The sequence below is a fragment of the Tachysurus vachellii genome, chromosome 17 (assembly GCF_030014155.1).
Source record: "Tachysurus vachellii isolate PV-2020 chromosome 17, HZAU_Pvac_v1, whole genome shotgun sequence".
Taxonomy (NCBI): Eukaryota; Metazoa; Chordata; class Actinopteri; order Siluriformes; family Bagridae; genus Tachysurus; species Tachysurus vachellii.
Window position 1 is genome coordinate 14,044,533 of NC_083476.1, and position 24,864 is coordinate 14,069,396.

Sequence of the window (24,864 nt, forward strand, 5' to 3'; positions counted from 1 at the left end):
TTTGATTTTATCTTTTTTTTGTTTTGTTTTTTTTTACAACAAATTAGCAGTCATAGAATGGTCCTGATGTTGTTCTCGGACAAATTATATCAATGATCTCAATACGTCTTGGATCCCACACACAATCTTCTTCCAGACCACTTGGAACCATGCCACATTTAGGGGGACACCAAGCAGTGTCATAGCCATGATCATGCCAGGTTTTCTGCATTGGGTGACCTTGTTTATCAATTTTCTTCACTCTCCCAACATTGACTCTCACCCTTATAACAACTCTCTGGTTCTCAGGCAGAATCAAAGGGTATCTACTGGCCTTTTCAAGATCCCGACTGAGGTACACACCACGCCCTAACATGCCGCCTGCAGACTGTTTAAAGCCGGTTTTCATGATTTGTTCAGCAGCCTGACGAGAGGTACCATGATACATTCTGTACACTTTCCCATCAGTAGGCTCTGAGTAGCTCTCAAGACAGGGCACTCCTGGATACAAATCATTCTCAGCCCACATGGTGATGATGATTACAGAGGTTTATTCAGATCACTGCAACTACAGAAAAGAAAAGTTAAATGTAATTAAATTGTGTTTAAAGTCAAAGAGTAGAGAGAACAGTCGAGCACTGAGAACTAAGATTTAACAATTCATATGATCTTAAAATGCACAATAAACGCACAATATACAACAAAACAATAAAGAATGAATATACATTTACATATACATAACTCTACATGTTAGTTACAGACTGAGACTTTTTTACAGATTTATTGTAGGACGAATATTACAGGACATGTGAGAAGTTGTGAAAGTGTGTGTATAAAAAAGTACAGTAGTCATTAACAAAGTCATTATGTAAAAATGAAATACAAACTTCATTCTTTGATCTTTATATAATCATCTTAAACTTAAAATTAACTTTAAGATGATTATATAAGTCACTGTACAATAAATTACAAGCATGATACATTACTTAGTAGTTATTTATATAAAAAAGAATTTCTATAAGGTCGCTTTAAAATAAGCAACAAAAATTCTGTGAAAATTTGTTCACCGCTTACCTTAGAAATGACACAACTAGTCTGACTGAGCAGTTTCTTAGTGTGGGTTAATAAAGGAAGTCTACAGATGGTGTGTCGTTTCATTCTGATCTTTGCACAGAATGATTCACTAAAATATTCCTGACAATCCTGTTCATGATAAATAACATTTTAATGGCAGGTGAATCTTTATAAAAAATTTTGAAAAGTTTATATGTGTTTAAAGAAAACAATATTATTTAAACCTTACACAAAAATTGTTAACCTTTTTCGTTAACCTTTTTGTTAACCTTTTAAGGTTAAGAATTGTTAATTCTTAACCTTAAACCTTATTTATCATTGCTTCATTATCAAGTAATGAAGGTTAAATTGTTAAATCATTTTTGACCAAAATGCCAGATATTGAACCTCATTCAGTGTAACTGAACCTCAAGCTTTCTTTCAATATATAAACACGATATGTTTGGCCTAAGCTTCTCTTATTTAAAATACGGTAAATGATAAATTTCTTTCTTTCACTTTCATTTCTTTATCTTGGGCTTTCAGGTGTGTGAGTTTTGCTGGTCTGTAGGTGTGGTATGATGTTTGTACAGTAGACATTTTACTATACCATTTAAAATAATGTTTTTTTGGTGTATGTTGTTTGGGTATGACATGGTTTGGTTTCAAGCCAATATAAATACAAACCATAAGTTACTTCTGTTTTTGTTCATATATGTTTTTATAGCGCAACAGCTAGTTCACAGGGATTTATATGTCAGACATGCTACATAATCTATGAATCTTAATAATAAACATGATGAACATGACAAATATATTGTTGTTTAACACAAATAATTAGATAATTTTTGATTTTGTGAATATTTCTGTAACAATAAACCTCAGGTTCACTGCCATGTTGTCCAGATTATGTTCCTCATATTCCTTTATAGTTGATAATTAAAGCAAACATGTACATATTGCTCTAAATTACTGATACACTTCTTCATTCCTTTTGATGGAAATTCACCATATTCTGTGCAACTGCACCATACACACCCTGTTTAACAAAAAGCTCGGTCACACTTGTTACACCAGTTTTTCTGCAGTGGGTGACCTTGTTTATCAATTTTAGTCACTTTCCCAACATTGACTCTCACCCTTATAACAACTATCTACTGGCCTTATTAAGATCCCGACTGAGGTACACACCACGCCCTAACATGCCACTTGCAGATTGATTAAAGCCAGTATTCATGATTTGTTCAGCAGCCTGTGAAGAGGTACTACTGTATGATACATTCTTTACAGGGTCTCATTAGTAGGTACTGATGAGCTTTCAAGACAGGGAACTCCTGGACCCAAAACATATTCAACCCACATGATGATGTTTACAGAGCTATATACTGTAGATCCCTAGATCACTGCAACTAGAGAAGAAACTTAAGATTATTTAAATTAAAGGGGAACCAAAGCAAATGACTTAACAGTTCACAAGACTTCAAAATGCACAATAAAATTAAAATATACCACAAATAAGAAAGAATAAATATACATATATATATATATATATATATATATAACTCTCCAAGTTATTTAAAAACGTGATGTGACATACAGCTAAGTACGGTGACCCATACTCAGAATTCATTCTCTGCATTTAACCCATAAAAAGTGCACACACACAGCAGTGAACACACACACACCGTGAACACACACCCGGAGCAGTGGGCAGCCATTTATGCTGCGGCGCCCGGGTAGCAGCTGGGGGGGTTTGGTGCCTTGCTCAAGGGCACCTCAGTCGTGGTATTGCCCGAGACTCGCCCCACAACCTTAGGGTTAGGAGTCAAACTCTCTAACCATTAGGCCACAACTTTTTACAGGCTGAGACAGATTTCTGTACAGATTTACGGTAGGACAGATATTACAGGTTGGCAGGATTAAAACTGTATGTTAAATATGTATGATGAGGAGTTATGGTAGTCTGTACATAAAAACAGTAGAGTAGTTATTAATAATAATTTAAGTTTATAATTTAATAATATAATAATAATTTAATTTAATAATAATTATTTAATAAATAATTTAATTAATAATAAAGTCAATATGTAAATAGACCTTACATGTATTAGTGAAAGTACAATTCAGGAAGCATGATGAATATTTAGATCTTATAAAATAAATGACAACATAGTAAAATATGTGTAGTTAATTCATTTCATGGTTATTAAGTTAACAGTGAATTACAAACATGATATTACTCTGTAGTTACCTATAAAAAAGGAAGAAATTTCTATGTAGTCACTGTAAAATAGACAAGAAAGTTATTTGTTCATTGCTTACCTTGTGAACAACACGTCTAGTGTGACTGAGCTCGTTCTAAGATGGAAACAATACAGATATCTTTATGTCCACACAACTTTTGGTTTGACATTTGTTGTACAGTAGTACAGTATTAACCAACACTCACTGATTTTAAATATCTGCAAAATATAATTTAAATGTATTACATTAATAATATTTCATTAATATAATAATACTACAGAAATAACATTGTTATTATCAGTGGTGTTTGCAGGTGGCTGACAAACAGAAATTACATTTAAAATGGATTGATAGAGTATTAAACTTTGCAGGATAAAAATTGTTGTTGATGACATTGACATTATTTCCTTTTTACACAAATTTTACAGTGCTGTTTGCTGGTGGCCGAAGTTAATACCGAAGACTCTTTTCATAAATGTACAATAAAAGTCTGCTTACCGATAACATTACATCACTGATTATACAGTTTTCTTTGCTCAATAAAAGCACAACTTTTAATCCATTTATTATTTGTCCTCTATTATTTATAGCATTTTCAATACAAGTCCCTGTGAAAATACTATAGAAATGATAACAAATTAAAATGAGTGTCTTTGTATTTCTTTGTATGAGTAATTAGAGTAATTCTGACTATAGGTTGAAATACAAGAAGCCAAAGAACAAAGACATGAGATGCAAATATTTATAAGGAGAGATGTTGCTAAGTAGTCATTGTACTGTAACTGTAACACATGATGTATCATTTAGTGAAACAATGCTGTAAAAAGTGTTAAGTGTATAAGGAATCAAAATGATCATTATCTCACCGCTGTAAAGGAATATCTGGTCTGCTTGAGATCGTTGTAAGAGTTGGTCGCTAAAAGAAACATGAAGAGGAGTGTCCTGGTTTTATCTCTCACTGAATTTCCTGTTTCCTTTCTACACAAATTTTACAGTGCTGTGTGCTGGTGGCAGGAATGTAACTTTATCTTTATGCTACTAAATACAAGAACTCTTGTCAAATTACACAATAATAATAATAATAATAATAATAATAATAATAATAATAATAATAATAATAATAATAATAATAATTTTGTCTTGATTTTTTGTAAATCAGGCCAAAAGACTTTCTTCTTGTGCAATGAATAATTGCACTTAAAATTGCACCCAAACATGGTTTAGTATTACAGAAGTTGTGCATCTGTATGAGGTGTGTCAGGGATTAGTCTAGGTGTCAGGTCTTGTATTATGACTGTATCACTGGGTTAGGTTGTGTTGTAAATCATACTCTCTCTCCCTCTCCCTCTCTCTCTTGCTCTCTCTATCTCTCTGTCTCTAATTTCAGACAACCATGGTTTTCTGAAGGGGGGCACGGTGGCTTAGTGGTTAGCACGTTCGCCTCACACCTCCAGGGTTGGGGGTTCGATTCCCGCCTCTGACTTGTGTGTGTGGAGTTTGCATGTTCTCCCCGTGCCTCGGGGGTTTCCTCTGGGTACTCCGGTTTCCTCCCCCGGTCCAAAGACATGCATGGTAGGTTGATTGGCATCTCTGGAAAATTGTCCATAGTGTGTGATTGTGTGAGTGAATGAGAGTGTGTGTGTGTGTGTGCCCTGCGATGGGTTGGCACTCCGTCCAGGGTGTATCCTGCCTTGATGCCCAATGACGCCTGAGATAGGCACAGGCTCCCCGTGACCCGAAGTAGTTTGGTTAAGCGGTAGAAGATGAATGAATGAATGATTTTCTGAAAGTAAGACAATGCCTAATCATACCCATCTGGTGGACTGGTGGAAAAATACATATTTCCCTTTTGATCTGAAGAGCTCTGACTGCTTAAATAATAAGAAAAAGCTTCACTTTACACATGTTATTTATGCTTCATAGTCAAACAGCTTTCTTATTTCTGATCATACAGTCTGAGATTACATGAATCTTACTGTTACACATATTCTGATCTGTTATAACATAAAATTCACTGAATGTACAGTTTGTATCAAATAACACTGATTATCTCACAACCTGTAAAGAACTGGGATATATTAAGTAGTAAGTGAACAGAACTGAAAAAAACTGATGTGATGGAAGCATGAAAAATTGGCAAGGATCTTAGTGACTTTGACAAGGGCCAAATTGATAATGATAGCCCAAGGCTCACTGATGTGCATGGGAAGTAAAAGCTAAACTGTTTGTTCCAATCCAGCAGAAGAGCTACTGTAGCACAAATAGCTGAAGAATTGAATGTAGATCTCAAGCCAGTCGAGCATCTTTGGAATGTGTCGGATTAACAAGTCTGATCCATTGAGGCTCCACCTCACAACTTACAGGACTTAAAGGATCTGCTGCTAACGTCTTGGTGTAAATGAAAGTGAAATTACAGGAATATATAATTGTCTTTATCTTGTTATCAGATCTGGCTTTATGTCAGATGATTATTGGCATAATTTAATTTTTTCCCAAAATTTTGACTTAATTTTGACATGTGTGGTATACTATAATTTTTTAAATTATATTTTAATAATAAATGTGTCATTGTTTTAAAAAATGTGTTATTAAGTATAACAATCAAGGACTATTAAAATATGTTCATTGAAACATCATAGTTGTTTAAAATTCAAAAAGTAATAGAATAAAAATTGAAGATGCTTTCAGTTCTTTATTAATTACAGACATTTTTAGACCTGGAATTTTGACAGTTTTGATTTTATCTTTTTTTGTTTTGTTTTGTTTTTTTTACAACAAATTAACAGTCATAGAATGGTCCTGATGTTGTTCTCGGACGAATTATATCAATGATCACAATACGTCTTGACCAAAATGCCAGATATTGAACCTCATTCAGTGTAACTGAACCTCAAGCTTTCTTTCAAGATATAAACACGATATGTTTGGCCTAAGCTTCTCTTATTTAAAATACGGTAAATGATAAATTTCTTTCTTTCACTTTCATTTCTTTATCTTGGGCTTTCAGGTGTGTGAGGTTTGCTGGTCTGTAGGTGTGGTATGATGTTTGTACAGTAGACATTTTACTATACCATTTATAATAATGAGGTTTTTTGGTGTATGTTGTTTGGGTATGACATGGTTTGGTTTCAAGTCAATATAAATACAAACCATAAGTTACTTCTGTTTTTGTTCATACAGTATATGTTTTTATAGCGCAACAGCTAGTTCACAGGGATTTATGTCAGACATGCTACATAATCTATGAATATTAATAATAAACATGATAAACATGACAAATACATTGTTGTTTAACACAAATAATTAGATAATTTTTGATTTTGTGAATATTTCTGTAACAATAAACCTCAGGTTCACTGCCATGTTGTCCAAATTATGTTCCTCATATTCCTACATATTGAGTTGATAATTAAAGCAAACATGTACATATTGCTCTAAATTACTGATACATTTTTTCATTCCTTTTGATGGAAATTCACCATATTCTGTGCAACTGCACCATACACACCCTGTTTAACAAAAAGCTTGGTCACACTTGTTTGTTTAATCGTGTATCACGCCTACAAATGCCACAGGCTGAGGAAACGAAAGTGAACTTTTTGGTTTCCTGTAAAAATTGGACTTAAGTCATTATTAACAACAAACATCTGTGGAATGTGCTGGATAAACAAGTCTGAACCATGGAGGCCCACGACACATCTTAAAGTATCTGATGCTAATGTCTAGGTGACAAACACCACAGCACACCATTCAAGGTCTTGTGGAACAAGATTAGAAGTAGAAGACTTAAACTTTTCAAGATTAATAACAATCATAATACACCCACAGAAACACAAAGCTAAGGCATTTATTATAGTCTTATCTCACTTACACAAGCCCCAAGACCACAAGTATTTTATCATGAAATCACATAAAAACTGAGATAAAATGCAAAAAGAAAGAAGAAAAAGGGTACTTTTTTCCAGTTTTTTATTATTTACAGTCAGGAAATTTGAGAACATTTTAGCAGTCTGTCAGGGTGGGCCGGAAAGGAGGACTCAAATGCAGGACACAGATGTAAATAATAAACTCTTTAATACGCTTGACAAAATAATCAGGTAAGGCAGGCAAAAACTCAGGGTGAAAAACAGTCGTATAATCAACAGTGTTTCTGAAGCCAGGGGAATTCCAGCATAATGGCACTTGTGGCCTTTTGTGGAAAACTTTTCAAGATTACTAACAATCATAATACACCCACAGAAATCACACTTACACAAGTCCCAAGACCACAAGTATTTTATCATAAAATGACATAAAATCCGAGTTAAAATCCAAAAAGAAAGGGAAAAAAGTACTTTTTTCAGTGCTTTATTAATTACAGTCATTTTTAGACCTGAAACTTAGACAGTGTTGATTTTCTATGACAGAAAACCTGATAGTCAGGAAATTCTAAAACATTTTAGCAGTCATAGAATTGTTGTTGTTCTTATTTTTGGATATTTCCTTTTGATCTGAAGAGCTCTGACTGTAAGGGAGGCAGGGAAAAAATGATACCCAAATGCAGGATAGCGTAAAAGTAAACTGGTTTTATTAAATAAAACACACAAAACTGGAACACGGACAAGACAACCAACATGACAAAAAATGACAAACAAGACGACAAGAGACAACACCAAATATGACAAGGATTAGATAGGCACGGCTAAATACACATGACAATTACCACAAGGAACAGGTGTGCAGAGGCGGGGAGAAAGAGACAAGGGCAGGGCAGACACGTGAACACAGAACATAAACAAACACACATGGCCAAAGTCCGGGTTGGATCCTGACAGTACCCTCGAGGCGTGGCTCCCGATGCATTAATCCCATATCAAATCACATCTGAGGGGACCACAATCCCAGCAAGATCAAGGAGGGGAGAGCGAGGCACATGGTGAGGCAGGAGGTGGGAGCAAGGCACATGGTGAGGCAGGTGGGGGGAGCAAGGCACAGGGCGAGGCAGGTGGGGGGGAGCAAGGCACACGGCAGCACAGCCAGAGAGGGCCGAGCGAAGTCCACAGCGAGCAGAAGGGCCGAGCGATGGCCACAGCCGAGCAGAAGGGCAGAGAGACGGCCACAGACAAGCAGAAGGGCCGAGCGACGGCCACAGCAGAGCAGAAAGGCCGAGCGACATCCACAGCCGAGAAGAATGGCAGATTGAAGTCCACAGCCAAGCAGAAGGGCACAGCGACGTCCACAGCCGAGCACAACCCCCGACACACCGTGGCCAGACTCAAGTCCAGAAAACCAGAAAATGGGGGAGGGCGGGAAAAATCGTCCACCACGGAACAAAAAATAAACAAAAATATCCCTAGGGCAAAATACAGGCCTGCAACACCACCCGAGGACAGGAAGTGAGGCGGCACCCTCCACGGGAAACCTGAAAGTGAAGCGACGTCCCCCACCAGAACAGGTGCAATGCAATGTCGCAGGGCACCGAAAAAAAACTACGTAAAACCGGGCTGGTGACATCCTCCGCCAGCAAGAAGTGAGGCGGCATCCTCCAAGGGAAACCAGAAGTGGAGCGACGTCCCTCACCAGAAAAAAAGCGGATCGATGTCACACAAAACCCAAAAAAAAAATAACAAAAGTCCAGTAAAAAAAAACAGGGCAAAGAGAACAGTTCAGAGAAAAAACTCCCACAGAGCCAGTCCAGGCTGAAGTTATCCTTCTGGGTCTGAGTTTGGCGGAATCCTTCTGTCAGCAAGGCGGGGATAAAAAGAGACCCAAATGCAGGATAGCGTAAAAATAAACTGGTTTTATTAAATAAAACACACAAAACTGGAACACAGACAAGACAACCAACGTGATAAAAGATGACACACAAGAAGACAAGAGACGACACCAAAAACAACAAGGATTCCTCGCCGCCATAGGAAATGCAGCACGGCTAAATACAAATGACAATTACCACAAGGAACAGGTGTGCAGAGGCGGGGAGGAAGAGACAAGGGCAGGGCAGACACGTCAAATGTAATTAAATTGTGTTTAAAGTCAAAGAGTAGAGAGAACAGTCGAGCACTGAGAACTAAGATTTAACAATTCATATGACCTTAAAATGCACAATAATCGCACAATATACAACAAAACAATAAAGAATGAATATACATTTACATATACATAACTCTACATGTTAGTTACAGACTGAGACTTTTTTAAAGATTTATTGTAGGACAAATATTACAGGACATGTGAGAAGTTGTGAAAGTGTGTGTATAAAAAAGTACAGTAGTCATTAACAAAGTCATTATGTAAAAATGAAATACAAACTTCATTCTTTGATCTTTATATAATCATCTTAAACTTAAAATTAACTTTAAGATGATTATATAAGTCACTGTACAATAAATTACAAGCATGATACATTACTTAGTAGTTATTTATATAAAAAAGAATTTCTATAAGGTCGCTTTAAAATAAGCAACAAAAATTCTGTGAAAATTTGTTCACCGCTTACCTTAGAAATGACACAACTAGTCTGACTGAGCAGTTTCTTAGTGTGGGTTAATAAAGGAAGTCTACAGAGGGTGTGTCGTTTCATTCTGATCTTTGCACAGAATGATTCACTAAAATATTCCTGACAATCCTGTTCATGATAAATAACATTTTAATGGCAGGTGGATCTTTATAAAAATTTTGAAAAGTTTCTATGTGTTTAAAGAAAACAATATTATTTAAACCTTACACAAAAAAATGCTTTTTTTCATTGCTCAAAAAAAAAAACAACCCAGAAAAAAGTATCATCAAGTAAAGAAAATTGTTAAATTGTTAAATCATTTCTGACCAAAATGCCAGATATTGAACCACATTCCGTTTAATTGAACCTCGAGCTTTCTTTCAAGATATAAACAAGATACATTTGGCCTAAGCTTCTCTTATTTAAAATACGGTAAATGATAATTTTCTTTCTTTCACTTTCATTTCTTTATCTTGTGGCTTGCAGGTGTGTGTGTTTTGTTTGTTTTGTATTATATTATTAATACTTAACCAATATAATAATACTACAGAAACAACATTGTTACACTGTACAAGAAAAATCTTACCTCTGTAACAGGACCCTTCATCTGGCAGAGTATGTTCTGACTTCGGGTTTATAAAGAAATACGTAGGAGGTGTGTCTTTGTAGTGAATGCAATAGGTATTTATTCAAAACAGTAAAACAAAGACAAATAACAATGGATTAATGGTTAAACTAAAACGAAAACAGACTGTACACACTGCAACAGAAATAATGTAAATAATACTCAGTATGTTTCATCTACACATCTGTATAGATATTAAGTTAGCAAAATAAATTGAATGGGACTATATTTAGTATAAAACATTTAAAAGTAAAAATGGACCACAGCATAGTACATAGGAACATAGGCATGGTCTTAGGAGAAAAACAATCAACAAACTCTCTTCTTTCTCACCAACCTTGGCAAATCATTTCTTACTTGTGACCAGGGGTATTGTCATGCTGCAGCATGTTTGGTCTAGGCCCTTTAAATCCAGTGAAGGGAAATCTTAATGATACAACATACAATAATATTATAGACAATTATGTGTTTCTTTGTAGCAACAGTTTTGGAGAAATCTCGCCTATTGGTGTAACAGTGAGGTTTTCATACACTTTTTGGCTATATGGTGTATGTAATTATGAAAAGTGTTTTAAAACATCTGCTGGCAGCATATGGTGTTTAACTCTGCTGAGGTTTGTTAGCATTCAGTTTTTTTGGAAAGTCTAGATGGAACAGAAATGTGCATCCATGTACAAAAACAATGAGGTCCAAGACTCATTAGTTCAAACAGGGTCTTTGCCATGAGGTCTAAGACTCATTCATTTGAATAGGGTATTTGCCATGAGGTCTAAGACTCATTCATTTGAATAGGGTCTTTGCCATGAGGTCTAAGACTCATTCATTTGAATAGGATCTTGTACTACACTGTGTCAAATAAAAACATACTGTAAGTTTGGATAGGATAGACTCATCATGAAGAGTCATAAAGAGATAAGATGATTGAATAAGTAAAGGAGTAAAGGAGATTTGTCCCTGATTCATTTGCACTTTCATTTCTATAGCTCATGTCTTTGTAGGGTTGCTATACGTTATTTTTACTTTTATTTGCATTTTCTGCTCTGTTGAATAAGACTTTGTGTACTCACAAAAACATTATTTACATAGACCATTATAGTAATGCATGTGTTTGCTGAAGGTCAGCTGCTGGATATGAAACTACTTCTCTAACACAAATACTCTAACACAATCACTTCTCAATGACAATATATTACTGTTAGGATAATGTTTTCTGTAGGATTACTGTTTGCCAAGGGCAGGATGGATCAGGAATGTATTTTTCTAAGCACTAGGAGAGAGAGCTTTCATACACACATGCACATGCACACGCACACACACACACACACACACACACACACACACACACACACACACACACACACACACACACACACACACACACAAAAAACACACACAGTTGAAACATAATCACAGGAAGCTATAATACAGGAATACTCACATAATGTTAAAGGAAAAAGGGAGAAAGGGAAAGTAAAGATAAAGGAGCAGTCATGAGTCCACGTTCCAAAGTCCTGGTAATGAAGACAAGAAAATAAAACTTGAATAGCAGGAGACACTGACAATGTCTTTACAGGTCACAGAGTATGACCATGAATTACAAATCATAATATAATGGTCTGTTAGAATGAGATGTCTATTTTAAGCTGACAGTTACTATACAGTATATGGACTAATGGACTTTAGTCCATGTTACAAAAGAAGGATCAAGTAGAAAAACATAAAGGTAGCATGTTTTATTGTTTAACATGGGGACAAATATAGTGCAGTAAATGTCATTTAGCTGGTCTGTAGGTGTGGTATGATGTTTGTACAGTAGACATTTTACTATACCATTTAAAATAATTTTTTTTGGTTTTTGTTGTTTGGGTATGACATGGTTTGGATTCAAGTCAATATAAATACAAAGTTACTTCTGTTTTTGTTCATATATGTTATTATAGAGCAACAGCTAGTTCACAGGGATTTATATGTCAGACATGCTACATAATCTCTCTCTCACTCATTTTCTACCGCTTATCCGAACTACCTCGGGTCACGGGGAAACTCAGGCGTCATTGGGCATCAAGGCAGGATACACCCTGGACGGAGTGCCAACCCATCGCAGGGCACACACACTCTCATTCACTCACGCAATCATACACTACGGACAATTTTCCAGAGATGCCAATCAACCTACCATGCATGTCTTTGGACCGGGGGAGGAAATCGGAGTACCCGGAGGAAACCCTCGAGGCACAGGGAGAACATGCAAACTCCACACACACAAGGCGGAGGCGGGAATCGAACCCCCAACCCTGGAGGTGTGAGGCGAACGTGCTAACCACTAAGCCACCATGGCCCCTGCTACATAATCTAAGAATCTTAATAATAAACATGATGAACACGAAAAATCAAGCATCGTGTTAGTTCTGGCAGGCCACGTCGTCAAGCGTGCATCAGCTGTTCATCAGCTGTCCACGACGCGCACCAATCCGGTTACGACATCCATATTACCCGACCCTTTAAATTACCATTCATTGAGCCGCTTTCTAGCGCGTCGCTGCTGCTGCGGCTTAAACTCCCTCCTCCAACCCCAACTCCACCATGCCGGAACCTGTGTTCATCGTACCAGTTTACGTCTTAAATCTCCACATATTTTTCTCTCTCTCCCTCTCTCTCTAATTATTTAATTTTTTATTTATCCATTTATTCATTTTTTTTCATTTGCCAAAAAAAAAAAAAAAAGAAAAAACTCTATGCATGATTAATGGTTCTATTATAAGCGGGGTCTTTTCTATTTTCAGTTGCTGCTCTCCCCACTCGGCCTATGCATGCGCACGGACGGGTGCGTGGATTCCTGCCTAGAACAGATCCATACCGCCAACACTAACTGTATGCATATCATCTAATAAATTCTCATTTGAAAAGATGGTCCTGACAGAAATACATTGTTGTTTAACACAAATAATTAGATAATTTTTGATTTTGTGAATATTTCTGTAACATTAAACCTCAGGTTCACTGTATTGTTATATTGCCATGTTGTCCAGATTATGTTCCTCATATTCCTACATATTGATTTGATAATTAAAGCAAACATGTACATATTGCTCTAAATTACTGATACATTTTTTCATTCCTTTTGATGGAAATTCACCATATTCTGTGCAACTGCACCATACACACCCTGTTTAACAAAAACGGTCACACTTGTTTGTTTAATCGTGTATCACGCCTACAAATGCCACAGGCTGAGGAAACGAAAGTGAACTTTTTGGTTTCCTGTAAAAATTGGACTTAAGTCATTATTAACAACAAACATCTGTGGAATGTGCTGGATAAACAAGTCTGAACCATGGAGGCCCACGACACATCTTAAAGTATCTGATGCTAATGTCTAGGTGACAAACACCACAGCACACCATTCAAGGTCTTGTGGAACTTTTCAAGATTAATAACAATCATAATACACCCACAGAAACACAAAGCTAAGGCATTTATTATAGTCTTATCACACTTACACAAGCCCCAAGACCACAAGTATTTTATCATAAAATCACATAAATACTGGGGGAAAAAGTATATATTTTTTCAATTCTTTATTAATTACAGTCATTTTTAGACCTGAAAATTAGACAGTGTTGATTTTCTATGATAGAAACACTGATAGTCAGGAAATTTTACAACAATTTAGCAGTCATAGAATGGTCCTGATGTTGTTCTTGGACGAATTATATCAGTGATCTCAATGCGTCTTGGATCCCAAACACAATCTTCTTCCAGACCACTTCGAACCATGCCACATCCAGGAGGACACCAAGCAGTGTCGTAGCCATGATCATGCCAGGTTTTCTGCATTGGGTGACCTTGTTTATCAATTTTCTTCACTCTCCCAACATTGACTCTCACCCTTATAACAACTCTCTGGTGCTCAGGTAGCTCCAAAGGGTATCTACTGGCCTTATTAAGATCCCGACTGAGGTACACACCACGCCCTAACATGCCGCCTGCAGACTGTTTAAAGCCGGTTTTCATGATTTGTTCAGCAGCCTGACGAGAGGTACCATGATACATTCTGTACACTTTCCCATCAGTAGGCTCTGAGTAGCTCTGGAGACAGGGCACTCCTGGATACAAATCATTCTCAGCCCACATGGTGATGATGATTACAGAGGTTTATTCAGATCACTGCAACTACAAAAAAGAAAAGTCAAATGTAATTAAATTGTGTTTAAAGTCAAAGAGTAGAGAGAACAGTCGAGTACTTTATTAATCCCCAAGGGTACATTTGGTGTCAAAACAGCTGCAACACTGAGAACTAAGACTTAACAATTCATATGACTTTAAAATGCACAATAAACTCACAATATACCACAATATAAGAAAGAATGAATAAACATTTACATATACATAACTCTACATGTTAGTTACAGACTGAGACTTTTTTACAGATTTATTGTAGGACAAATATTACAGGTTGCAAGCATTAAAACTGTACGTTACACAAGTGTGGACATGTGAGCAGTTGTGAAAGTGTGTGTATAAAAAAGTACAGTAGTCATTAACAAAGTCATTATGTAAAAATGAAATACAAACTTAATTCTTTGTATAAATATACAGTTATAGAAATATTGTTATTAACATGATGAATGTCTAGATGTTAAAGTATTGTAGTTAAATTTAAGTTTAAGATGATTCAATAAATTCAATAAATTATGAGTATGATACATTACTTAGTAGTTATTTATTAAAAAAAAGAATTACTATGAGGTCGCTTTTAAATAAGCAACAAAAAACTGTGAAAATTTGTTCACCACTTACCTTAGAAATGACACAACTAGTCTGACTGAGCAGTTTCTTAGTGTGGGTTAATAAAGGAAGTCTACAGAGGGTGTGTCGTTTCATTCTGAACTTTGCACAGAATGATTCACTAAAATATTCCTGACAATCCTTTTCATGATAAATAACATTTTAATGGCAGGTGGATCTTTATAAAAAATTTTGAAAAGTTTATATGTTTTAAAGAAAAACAATATTATTTAAACCTTACACAAAAATTGTTAACCTTTTTTGTTAACCTTTTTGTTAACCTTTTAAGGTTAAGAATTGTTAATTCTTAACCTTAAACCTTTTTTATCATTGCTTCATTATCAAGTAATGAAGGTTAAATTGTTAAATCATTTTTGACCAAAATGCCAGATATTGAACCTCATTCAGTGTAACTGAACCTCAAGCTTTCTTTCAATATATAAACACGATATGTTTGGCCTAAGCTTCTCTTATTTAAAATACGGTAAATGATAAATTTCTTTCTTTCACTTTCATTTCTTTATCTTGGGCTTTCAGATGTGTGAGTTTTGCTGGTCTGTAGGTGTGGTATGATGTTTGTACAGTAGACATTTTACTATACCATTTAAAATAATGTTTTTTTGGTGTATGTTGTTTGGGTATTACATGGTTTGGTTTCAAGTGAATATACATACAAACCATAAGTTACTTCTGTTTTTGTTCATATATGTTTTTATAGCGCAACAGCTAGTTCACAGGGATTTATATGTCAGACATGCTACATAATCTATGAATCTTAATAATAAACATGATGAACATGACAAATACATTGTTGTTTAACACAAATAATTAGATAATTTTTGATTTTGTGAATATTTCTGTAACAATAAACCTCAGGTTCACTGCCATGTTGTCCAGATTATGTTCCTCATATTCCTTTATAGTTGATAATTAAAGCAAACATGTACATATTGCTCTAAATTACTGATACACTTCTTCATTCCTTTTGATGGAAATTCACCATATTCTGTGCAACTGCACCATACACACCCTGTTTAACAAAAAGCTCGGTCACACTTGTTACACCAGTTTTTCTGCAGTGGGTGACCTTGTTTATCAATTTTAGTCACTTTCCCAACATTGACTCTCACCCTTTTAACAACTCTCTGGTGCTCAGGCAGATCCAAAGGGTATCTACTGGCCTTATTAAGATCCCGACTGAGGTACACACCACGCCCTAACATGCCACTTGCAGATTGATTAAAGCCAGTTTTCATGATTTGTTCAGCAGCCTGTGAAGAGGTACTACTGTATGATACATTCTTTACAGGGTCTCATTAGTAGGTACTGATGAGCTTTCAAGACAGGGAACTCCTGGACCCAAAACATATTCAACCCACATGATGATGTTTACAGAGCTATATACTGTAGATCCCTAGATCACTGCAACTAGAGAAGAAACTTAAGCTTATTTAAATTAAAGGGGAACCAAAGCAAATGACTTAACAGTTCACAAGACTTCAAAATGCACAATAAAATTAAAATATACCACAAATAAATATACATATATATATATAACTCTCCAAGTTATTTAAAAACGTGATGTGACATACAGCTAAGTACGGTGACCCATACTCAGAATTCATTCTCTGCATTTAACCCATAAAAAGTGCACACACACAGCAGTGAACACACACACACCGTGAACACACACCCGGAGCAGTGGGCAGCCATTTATGCTGCGGCGCCCGGGTAGCAGCTGGGGGGGTTCGGTGCCTTGCTCAAGGGCACCTCAGTCGTGGTATTGCCCGAGACTCGACCCCACAACCTTAGGGTTAGGAGTCAAACTCTCTAACCATTAGGCCACAACTTTTTACAGGCTGAGACAGATTTCTGTACAGATTTACGGTAGGACAGATATTACTGGTTGGCAGGATTAAAACTGTAAGTTAAATATGTATGATGAGGAGTTATGGTAGTCTGTACATAAAAACAGTAGAGTAGTTATTAATAATAATTTAAGTTTATAATTTAATAATATAATAATAATTTAATTTAATAATAATTATTTAATAAATAATTTAATTAATAATAAAGTCAATATGTAAATAGACCTTACATGTTTTAGTGAAAGTACAATTCAGGAAACATGATGAATATTTAGATCTTATAAAATAAATGACAACATAGTAAAATATGTGTAGTTAATTAATTTCATGGTTATTAAGTTAACAATGAATTACAAACATGATATTACTCTGTAGTTACCTATAAAAAAGGAAGAAATTTCTATGTAGTCACTGTAAAATAGACAAGAAAGTTATTTGTTCATTGCTTACCTTGTGAACAACACGTCTAGTCTGACTGAGCTCGTTCTAAGATGGAAACAATACAGATATCTTTATGTCCACACAACTTTTGGTTTGACATTTGTTGTACAGTAGTACAGTATTAACCAACACTCACCGATTTTAAATATCTGCAAAATATAATTTAAATGTATTACATTAATAATATTTCATTAATATAATAATACTACAGAAATAACATTGTTATTATCAGTGGTGTTTGCAGGTGGCTGACAAACAGAAATTACATTTAAAATGGATTGATAGAGTATTAAACTTTGCAGGATAAAAATTGTTGTTGATGACATTGACATTATTTCCTTTTTACACAAATTTTACAGTGCTGTTTGCTGGTGGCCGAAGTTAATACCGAAGACTCTTTTCATAAATGTACAATAAAAGTCTGCTTACCGATAACATTACATCACTGATTATACAGTTTTCTTTGCTCAATAAAAGCACAACTTTTAATCCATTTATTATTTGTCCTCTATTATTTATAGCATTTTCAATACAAGTCCCTGTGAAAATACTATAGAAATGATAACAAATTAAAATGAGTGTCTTTGTATTTCTTTGTATGAGTAATTAGAGTAATTCTGACTATAGGTTGAAATACAAGAAGCCAAAGAACAAAGACATGAGATGCAAATATTTATAAGGAGAGATGTTGCTAAGTAGTCATTGTACTGTAACTGTAACACATGATGTATCATTTAGTGAAACAATGCTGTAAAAAGTGTTAAGTGTATAAGGAATCAAAATGATCATTATCTCACCGCTGTAAAGGAATGTCTGGTCTGCTTGAGATCGTTGTAAGAGTTGGTCGCTAAAAGAAACATGAAGAGGAGTGTCCTGGTTTTTATCTCTCACTGAATTTCCTGTTTCCTTTCTACACAAATTTTACAGTGCTGTGTGCTGGTGGCAGGAATGTAACTTTATCTTTATGCTACTAAATACAAGAACTCTTGTCAAATTACACAATAATAATAATAACAAAAATAATAATAATAATAATAATAATAATAATAATAATAATAATAATAATAATAATAATAATAATAATTTTGTCTTGATTTTTTGTAAATCAGGCCAAAAGACTTTCTTCTTGTCCAATGAATAATTGCACTTAAAATTGCACCCAAACATGGTTTAGTATTACAGAAGTTGTGCATCTGTATGAGGTGTGTCAGGGATTAGTCTAGGTGTCAGGTCTTGTATTATGACTGTATCACTGGGTTAGGTTGTGTTGTAAATCATACTCTCTCTCCCTCTCCCTCTCTCTCTTGCTCTCTCTATCTCTCTGTCTCTAATTTCAGACAACCATGGTTTTCTGAAGGGGGGGCACGGTGGCTTAGTGGTTAGCACGTTCGCCTCACACCTCCAGGGTTGGGGGTTCGATTCCCGCCTCTGACTTGTGTGTGTGGAGTTTACATGTTCTCCCCGTGCCTCGGGGGTTTCCTCCGGGTACTCCGGTTTCCTCCCCCGGTCCAAAGACATGCATGGTAGGTTGATTGGCATCTCTGGAAAATTGTCCATAGTGTGTGATTGTGTGAGTGAATGAGAGTGTGTGTGTGTGTGTGCCCTGCGATGGGTTGGCACTCCGTCCAGGGTGTATCCTGCCTTGATGCCCAATGATGCCTGAGATAGGCACAGGCTCCCCGTGACCCGAGGTAGTTCGGATAAGTGGTAGAAGATGAATGATTTTCTGAAAGTAAGACAATGCCTAATCATACCCATCTGGTGGACTGGTGGAAAAATACATATTTCCCTTTTGATCTGAAGAGCTCTGACTGCTTAAATAATAAGAAAAAGCTTCACTTTACACATGTTATTTATGCTTCATAGTCAAACAGCTTTCTTATTTCTGATCATACAGTCTGAGATTACATGAATCTTACTGTTACACATATTCTGATCTGTTATAACATAAAATTCACTGAATGTACAGTTTGTATCAAATAACACTGATTATCTCACAACCTGTAAAGAACTGGGATATATTAAGTAGTAAGTGAACAGAACTGAAAAAAACTGATGTGATGGAAGCATGAAAAATTGGCAAGGATCTTAGTGACTTTGACAAGGGCCAAATTGATAATGATAGCCCAAGGCTCACTGATGTGCATGGGAAGTAAAAGCTAAACTGTTTGTTCCAATCCAGCAGAAGAGCTACTGTAGCACAAATAGCTGAAGAATTGAATGTAGATCTCAAGCCAGTCGAGCATCTTTGGAATGTGTCGGATTAACAAGTCTGATCCATTGAGGCGCCACCTCACAACTTACAGGACTTAAAGGATCTGCTGCTAACGTCTTGGTGTAAATGAAAGTGAAATTACAGGAATATATAATTGTCTTTATCTTGTTATCAGATCTGGCTTTATGTCAGATGATTATTGGCATAATTTATTTTTTTCCCAAAATTTTGACTTAATTTTGACATGTGTGTTATACTATAATTTTTTAAATTATATTTTAATAATAAATGTGTCATTGTTTTAAAAAATGTGTTATTAAGTATAACAATCAAGGACTATTAAAATATGTTCACTGAAACATCATAGTTGTTTAAAATTCAAAAAGTAATAGAATAAAAATTGAAGATGCTTTCAGTTCTTTATTAATTACAGACATTTTTAGACCTGGAATTTTGACAGTTTTGATTTTAGCTTTTTTTGTTTTGTTTTGTTTTTTTTACAACAAATTAACAGTCATAGAATGGTCCTGATGTTGTTCTCGGACGAATTATATCAATGATCACAATACGTCTTGGATCCCAAACACAATCTTCTTCCAGACCACTTCGAACCATGCCACATCCAGGAGGACACCAAGCTGTGTCGTAGCCATGATCATGCCAGGTTTTCTGCAGTGGGTGACCTTGTTTATCAATTTTCTTCACTTTCCCAACATTGACTCTCACAACTATAACAACTCTCTGGTACTCAGGTAGCTCCAAAGGGTATCTACTGGCCTTTTTAAGATCCCGACTGAGGTACACACCACGCCCTAACATGCCGCCTGCAGACTGTTTAAAGCCGGTTTTCATGATTTGTTCAGCAGCCTGACGAGAGGTACCATGATACATTCTGTACACTTTCCCATCAGTAGGCACTGAGTAGCTCTCAAGACAGGGCACTCCTGGATACAAATCATTCTCAGCCCACATGGTGATGATGATTACAGAGGTTTATTCAGATCACTGCAACTACAGAAAAGAAAAGACTAACTAAGACTTAACAATTCATATGACTTTAAAATGCACAATAAACTCCCAATATAACACAAAATAAGAAAGAATGAATAAACATTTACATATACATAACTCTACAAATTAGTTACAGACTGAGACTTTTTTTACAGATTTATTGTAGGACAAATATTACAGGTTGCAAGCATTAAAACTGTACGTTACACAAGTGTGGACATGTGAGCAGTTGTGAAAGTGTGTGTATAAAAAAGTACAGTAGTCATTAACAAAGTCATTATGTAAAAATGAAATACAAACTTAATTCTTTGTATAAATATACAGTTATAGAAATATTGTTATTAACATGATGAATGTCTAGATGTTAAAGTATCGTAGTTAAATTTAAGTTTAAGATGATTCAATAAATTCAATAAATTATGAGTATGATACATTACTTAGTAGTTATTTATAAAAAAAAAAAAAAAGAATTACTATGAGGTCGCTTTTAAATAAGGAACAAAAAACTGTGAAAATTTGTTCACCACTTACCTTAGAAATGACACAACTAGTCTGACAGCAGTTTCTTAGTGTGGGTTAATAAAGGAAGCCTACAGAGGGTGTGTCGTTTCATTCTGATCTTTGCACAGATTGATTCACTAAAATATTCCTGACAATCCTGTTCATGATAAACAACATTTTAATGGCAGGTGAATCTTTATAAAAAATTTAGAAAAGTTTATATGTGTTTAAAGAAAAACAATATTATTTAAACCTTACACTAAAATGCTTTTTTATCATTGCTTCATTATCAAGTAATGAAGGTTAAATTGTTAAATCATTTTTGACCAAAATGCCAGATACTGAACCTCATTCAGTGTAACTGAACCTCAAGCTTTCTTTCAAGATATAAACACGATATGTTTGGCCTAAGCTTCACTTATTTAAAATACGGTAAATGATAAATTTCTTTCTTTCACTTTCATTTCTTTCAAGTCAATATAAATACAAACCATAAGTTACTTCTTTTTTGTTCATATATGTTTTTATAGAGCAACAGCTAGTTCACAGGGATTTATGTCAGACATGCTACATAATCTATGAATCTTAATAATAAACATGATGAACATGACAAATACATTGTTGTTTAACACAAATAATTAGATAATTTTTGATTTTGTGAATATTTCTGTAACAATAAACCTCAGGTTCACTGCCATGTTGTCCAGATTATGTTCCTCATATTCCTTTATAGTTGATAATTAAAGCAAACATGTACATATTGCTCTAAATTACTGATACATTTTTTCATTCCTTTTGATGGAAATTCACCATATTCTGTGCAACTGCACCATACACACCCTGTTTAACAAAAAGCTTGGTCACACTTGTTTGTTTAATCATGTATCACGCCTACAAATGCCACAGGCTGAGGAAACGAAAGTGAACTTTTTGGTTTCCTGTAAAAATTGTTAACAACAAACATCTGTGGAATGTGCTGGATAAAGTCTGAACCATGGAGGCCCACGACACATCTTAAAGTATCTGATGCTAATGTCTAGGTGACAAACACCACAGCACACCATTCAAGGTATTGTGGAACAAGATTAGAAGTAGAAGACTTAAACTTTTCAAGATTAATAGCAATTATAATACACCCACAGAAACACAAAGCTAAGGCATTTATTATAGTCTTATCTCACTTACACAAGCCCCAAGACCGCAAGTATTTTATCATGAAATCACATAAAAACTGAGATAAAATCCAAAAAGAAAGAAGAAAAAGGGTACTTTTTTTCCAGTTTTTTATTATTTACAGTCAGGAAATTTGAGAACATTTTAGCAGTCTGTCAGGGTGGGCCGGAAAGGAGGACTCAAATGCAGGACACAGATGTAAATAATAAACTCTTTAATACGCTTGACAAAATAATCAGGCAAGGCAGGCAAAAACTCAGGGTGAAAAACAGTCGTATAATCAGATTGTGTTTCTGAAGCCAGGGGAATTCCAGCATAATGGCACTTGTGGCCTTTTGTGGAAAACTTTTCAAGATTACTAACAATCATAATACACCCACAGAAATCACACTTACACAAGTCCCAAGACCACAAGTATTTTATCATAAAATCACATAAAATCCGAGTTAAAATCCAAAAAGAAAGGGAAAAAAGTACTTTTTTCAGTGCTTTATTAATTACAGTCATTTTTAGACCTGAAATTTAGACAGTGTTGATTTTCTATGACAGAAAACCTGATAGTCAGGGAATTCTAAAACATTTTAGCAGTCATAGAATTGCTGTTGTTCTTATTTTTGGATATTTCCTTTTGATCTGAAGAGCTCTGACTGTAAGGGAGGCGGGGAAAAAATGATACCCAAATGCAGGATAGCGTAAAAGTAAACTGGTTTTATTAAATAAAACACACAAAACTGGAACACGGACAAGACAACCAACATGACAAAAAATGACAAACAAGACGACAAGAGACAACACCAAAGACGACAAGGATTAAATAGGCACGGCTAAATACACATGACAATTACCACAAGGAACAGGTGAGCAGAGGCGGGGAGAAAGAGACAAGGGCAGGGCAGACACGTGAACACAGAACATAAACAAACACACATGGCCAAAGTCCGGGTTGGATCCTGACAGTACCCTCGAGGCGTGGCTCCCGATGCATTAATCCCGTATCAAATCACATCTGAGGGGACCACAATCCCAGCGAGATCAAGGAGGGGGGATCGAGGCACATGGTGAGGCAGGAGGTGGGAGCAAGGCACATGGTGAGGCAGGTGGGGGGAGCAAGGCACAGGGCGAGGCAGGTGGGGGGAGCAAGGCACACGGCAGCACAGCCAGAGAGGGCCGAGCGAAGTCCACAGCGAGCAGAAGGGCCGAGCGATGGCCACAGCCGAGCAGAAGGGCAGAGCGACGGCCACAGACGAGCAGAAGGGCCGAGCGACGGCCACAACCGAGCAGAAGGGCAGAACGACGGCCACAGACGAGCAGAAGGGCCGAGCGATGTCCACAGCAGAGCAGAAAGGCCGAGCGACATCCACAGCCGAGAAGAATGGCAGATTGAAGTCCACAGCCAAGCAGAAGGGCACAGCGACGTCCACAGCCGAGCACAACCCCCGACACACCGTGGCCAGACTCAAGTCCAGAAAACCAGAAAATGGGGGAGGGCGGGAAAAATCCTCCACCACGGAACAAAAAATAAACAAAAATATCCCTAGGGCAAAATACAGGCCTGCAACACCGAAAAAAACTACGTAAACCCGGGCTGGTGACATCCTCCGGCAGCAAGAAGTGAGGCGGCATCCTCCAAGGGAAACCAGAAGTGGAGCGACGTCCCTCACCAGAAAAAAAGCGGATCGATGTCACACAAAACCCAAAAAAAAAATAACAAAAGTCCAGTAAAAAAAAACAGGGCAAAGAGAACAGTTCAGAGAAAAAACTCCCACAGAGCCGGTCCAGGCTGAAGTTATCCTTCTGGGTCTGAGTTTGGCGGAATCCTTCTGTCAGCAAGGCGGGGATAAAAAGAGACCCAATTGCAGGATAGCGTAAAAATAAACTGGTTTTATTAAATAAAACACACAAAACTGGAACACAGACAAGACAACCAACGTGATAAAAGATGACACACAAGAAGACAAGAGACGACACCAAAAACAACAAGGATTCCTCGCCGCCATAGGAAATGCAGCACGGCTAAATACACATGACAATTACCACAAGGAACAGGTGTGCAGAGGCGTGGAGGAAGAGACCAGGGCAGGGCAGACACGTGAACACAGAACATAAAGAAACGCACATGGCCAAAGTCCGGGCTGGATCCTAATATCTGACTGCTTAAATAATAAGAAAAAGCTTCACTTTACACGTTATTTATGCTTCATAGTCAAACAGCTTTCTTATTTCTGATCATACAGTCTGAGATTACATGAATCTTACTGTTACACATATTCTGATCTGTTATAACATAAAATTCACTGAATGTACAGTTTGTATCAAATAACACTGATTATCTCACAACCTGTAAAGAACTGGGATATATTAAGTAGTAAGTGAACAGAACTGAAAAAAACTGATGTGATGGAAGCAAGAAAAATGGACAAGGATCTTAGTGACTTTGACAAGGTCCAAATTCTCATTGACAGACAACCGGATCAGAGCGCCTCCAAAA

General features: G+C 36.2%; 2 protein-coding genes across 2 annotated transcripts in view; both read right to left on the bottom strand.

The window, feature by feature from the left end:
* On the bottom strand, window positions 1-18,369 carry LOC132860400 (uncharacterized). The gene is made up of 6 exons (XM_060891588.1): window positions 18,274-18,369; window positions 17,486-17,521; window positions 14,054-14,552; window positions 4,143-4,192; window positions 3,355-3,390; window positions 1-529 (listed from the first exon to the last, which is right to left on the bottom strand). The coding sequence occupies exons 3-6, from the start codon at window positions 14,511-14,513 to the stop codon at window positions 44-46; spliced, it is 1,032 nt and encodes a 343-aa protein (XP_060747571.1). The 5' UTR covers window positions 14,514-14,552; window positions 17,486-17,521; window positions 18,274-18,369; the 3' UTR covers window positions 1-43.
* Window positions 15,258-24,864, bottom strand: part of gig2e (grass carp reovirus (GCRV)-induced gene 2e) — a 21,025-nt gene continuing 11,418 nt past the window's right edge. Inside the window, 2 exon segments of the mRNA XM_060891589.1 lie at window positions 15,258-16,479; window positions 20,201-20,682. Of these exon segments, the coding sequence (XP_060747572.1) occupies window positions 16,202-16,479; window positions 20,201-20,682 (760 nt within the window). The 3' untranslated portion in view covers window positions 15,258-16,201.

Excerpts from the sequence above, each read along its gene's own strand:
- LOC132860400 (XM_060891588.1), bottom strand. The coding sequence starts at position 14,513 with ATGTGGGCTGAGAATGATTTGTATCCAGGAGTGCCCTGTCTCCAGAGC. Across the intron at positions 4,193-14,053 it reads ATCAGGACCATTCTATGACT|CGACCAACTCTTACAACGAT; the intron begins GCTAAATTGTTG and ends TGTTTCTTTTAG. Across the intron at positions 3,391-4,142 it reads CCAGATATTCCTTTACAGCG|AACGAGCTCAGTCACACTAG; the intron begins GTGAGATAATGA and ends TTTCCATCTTAG.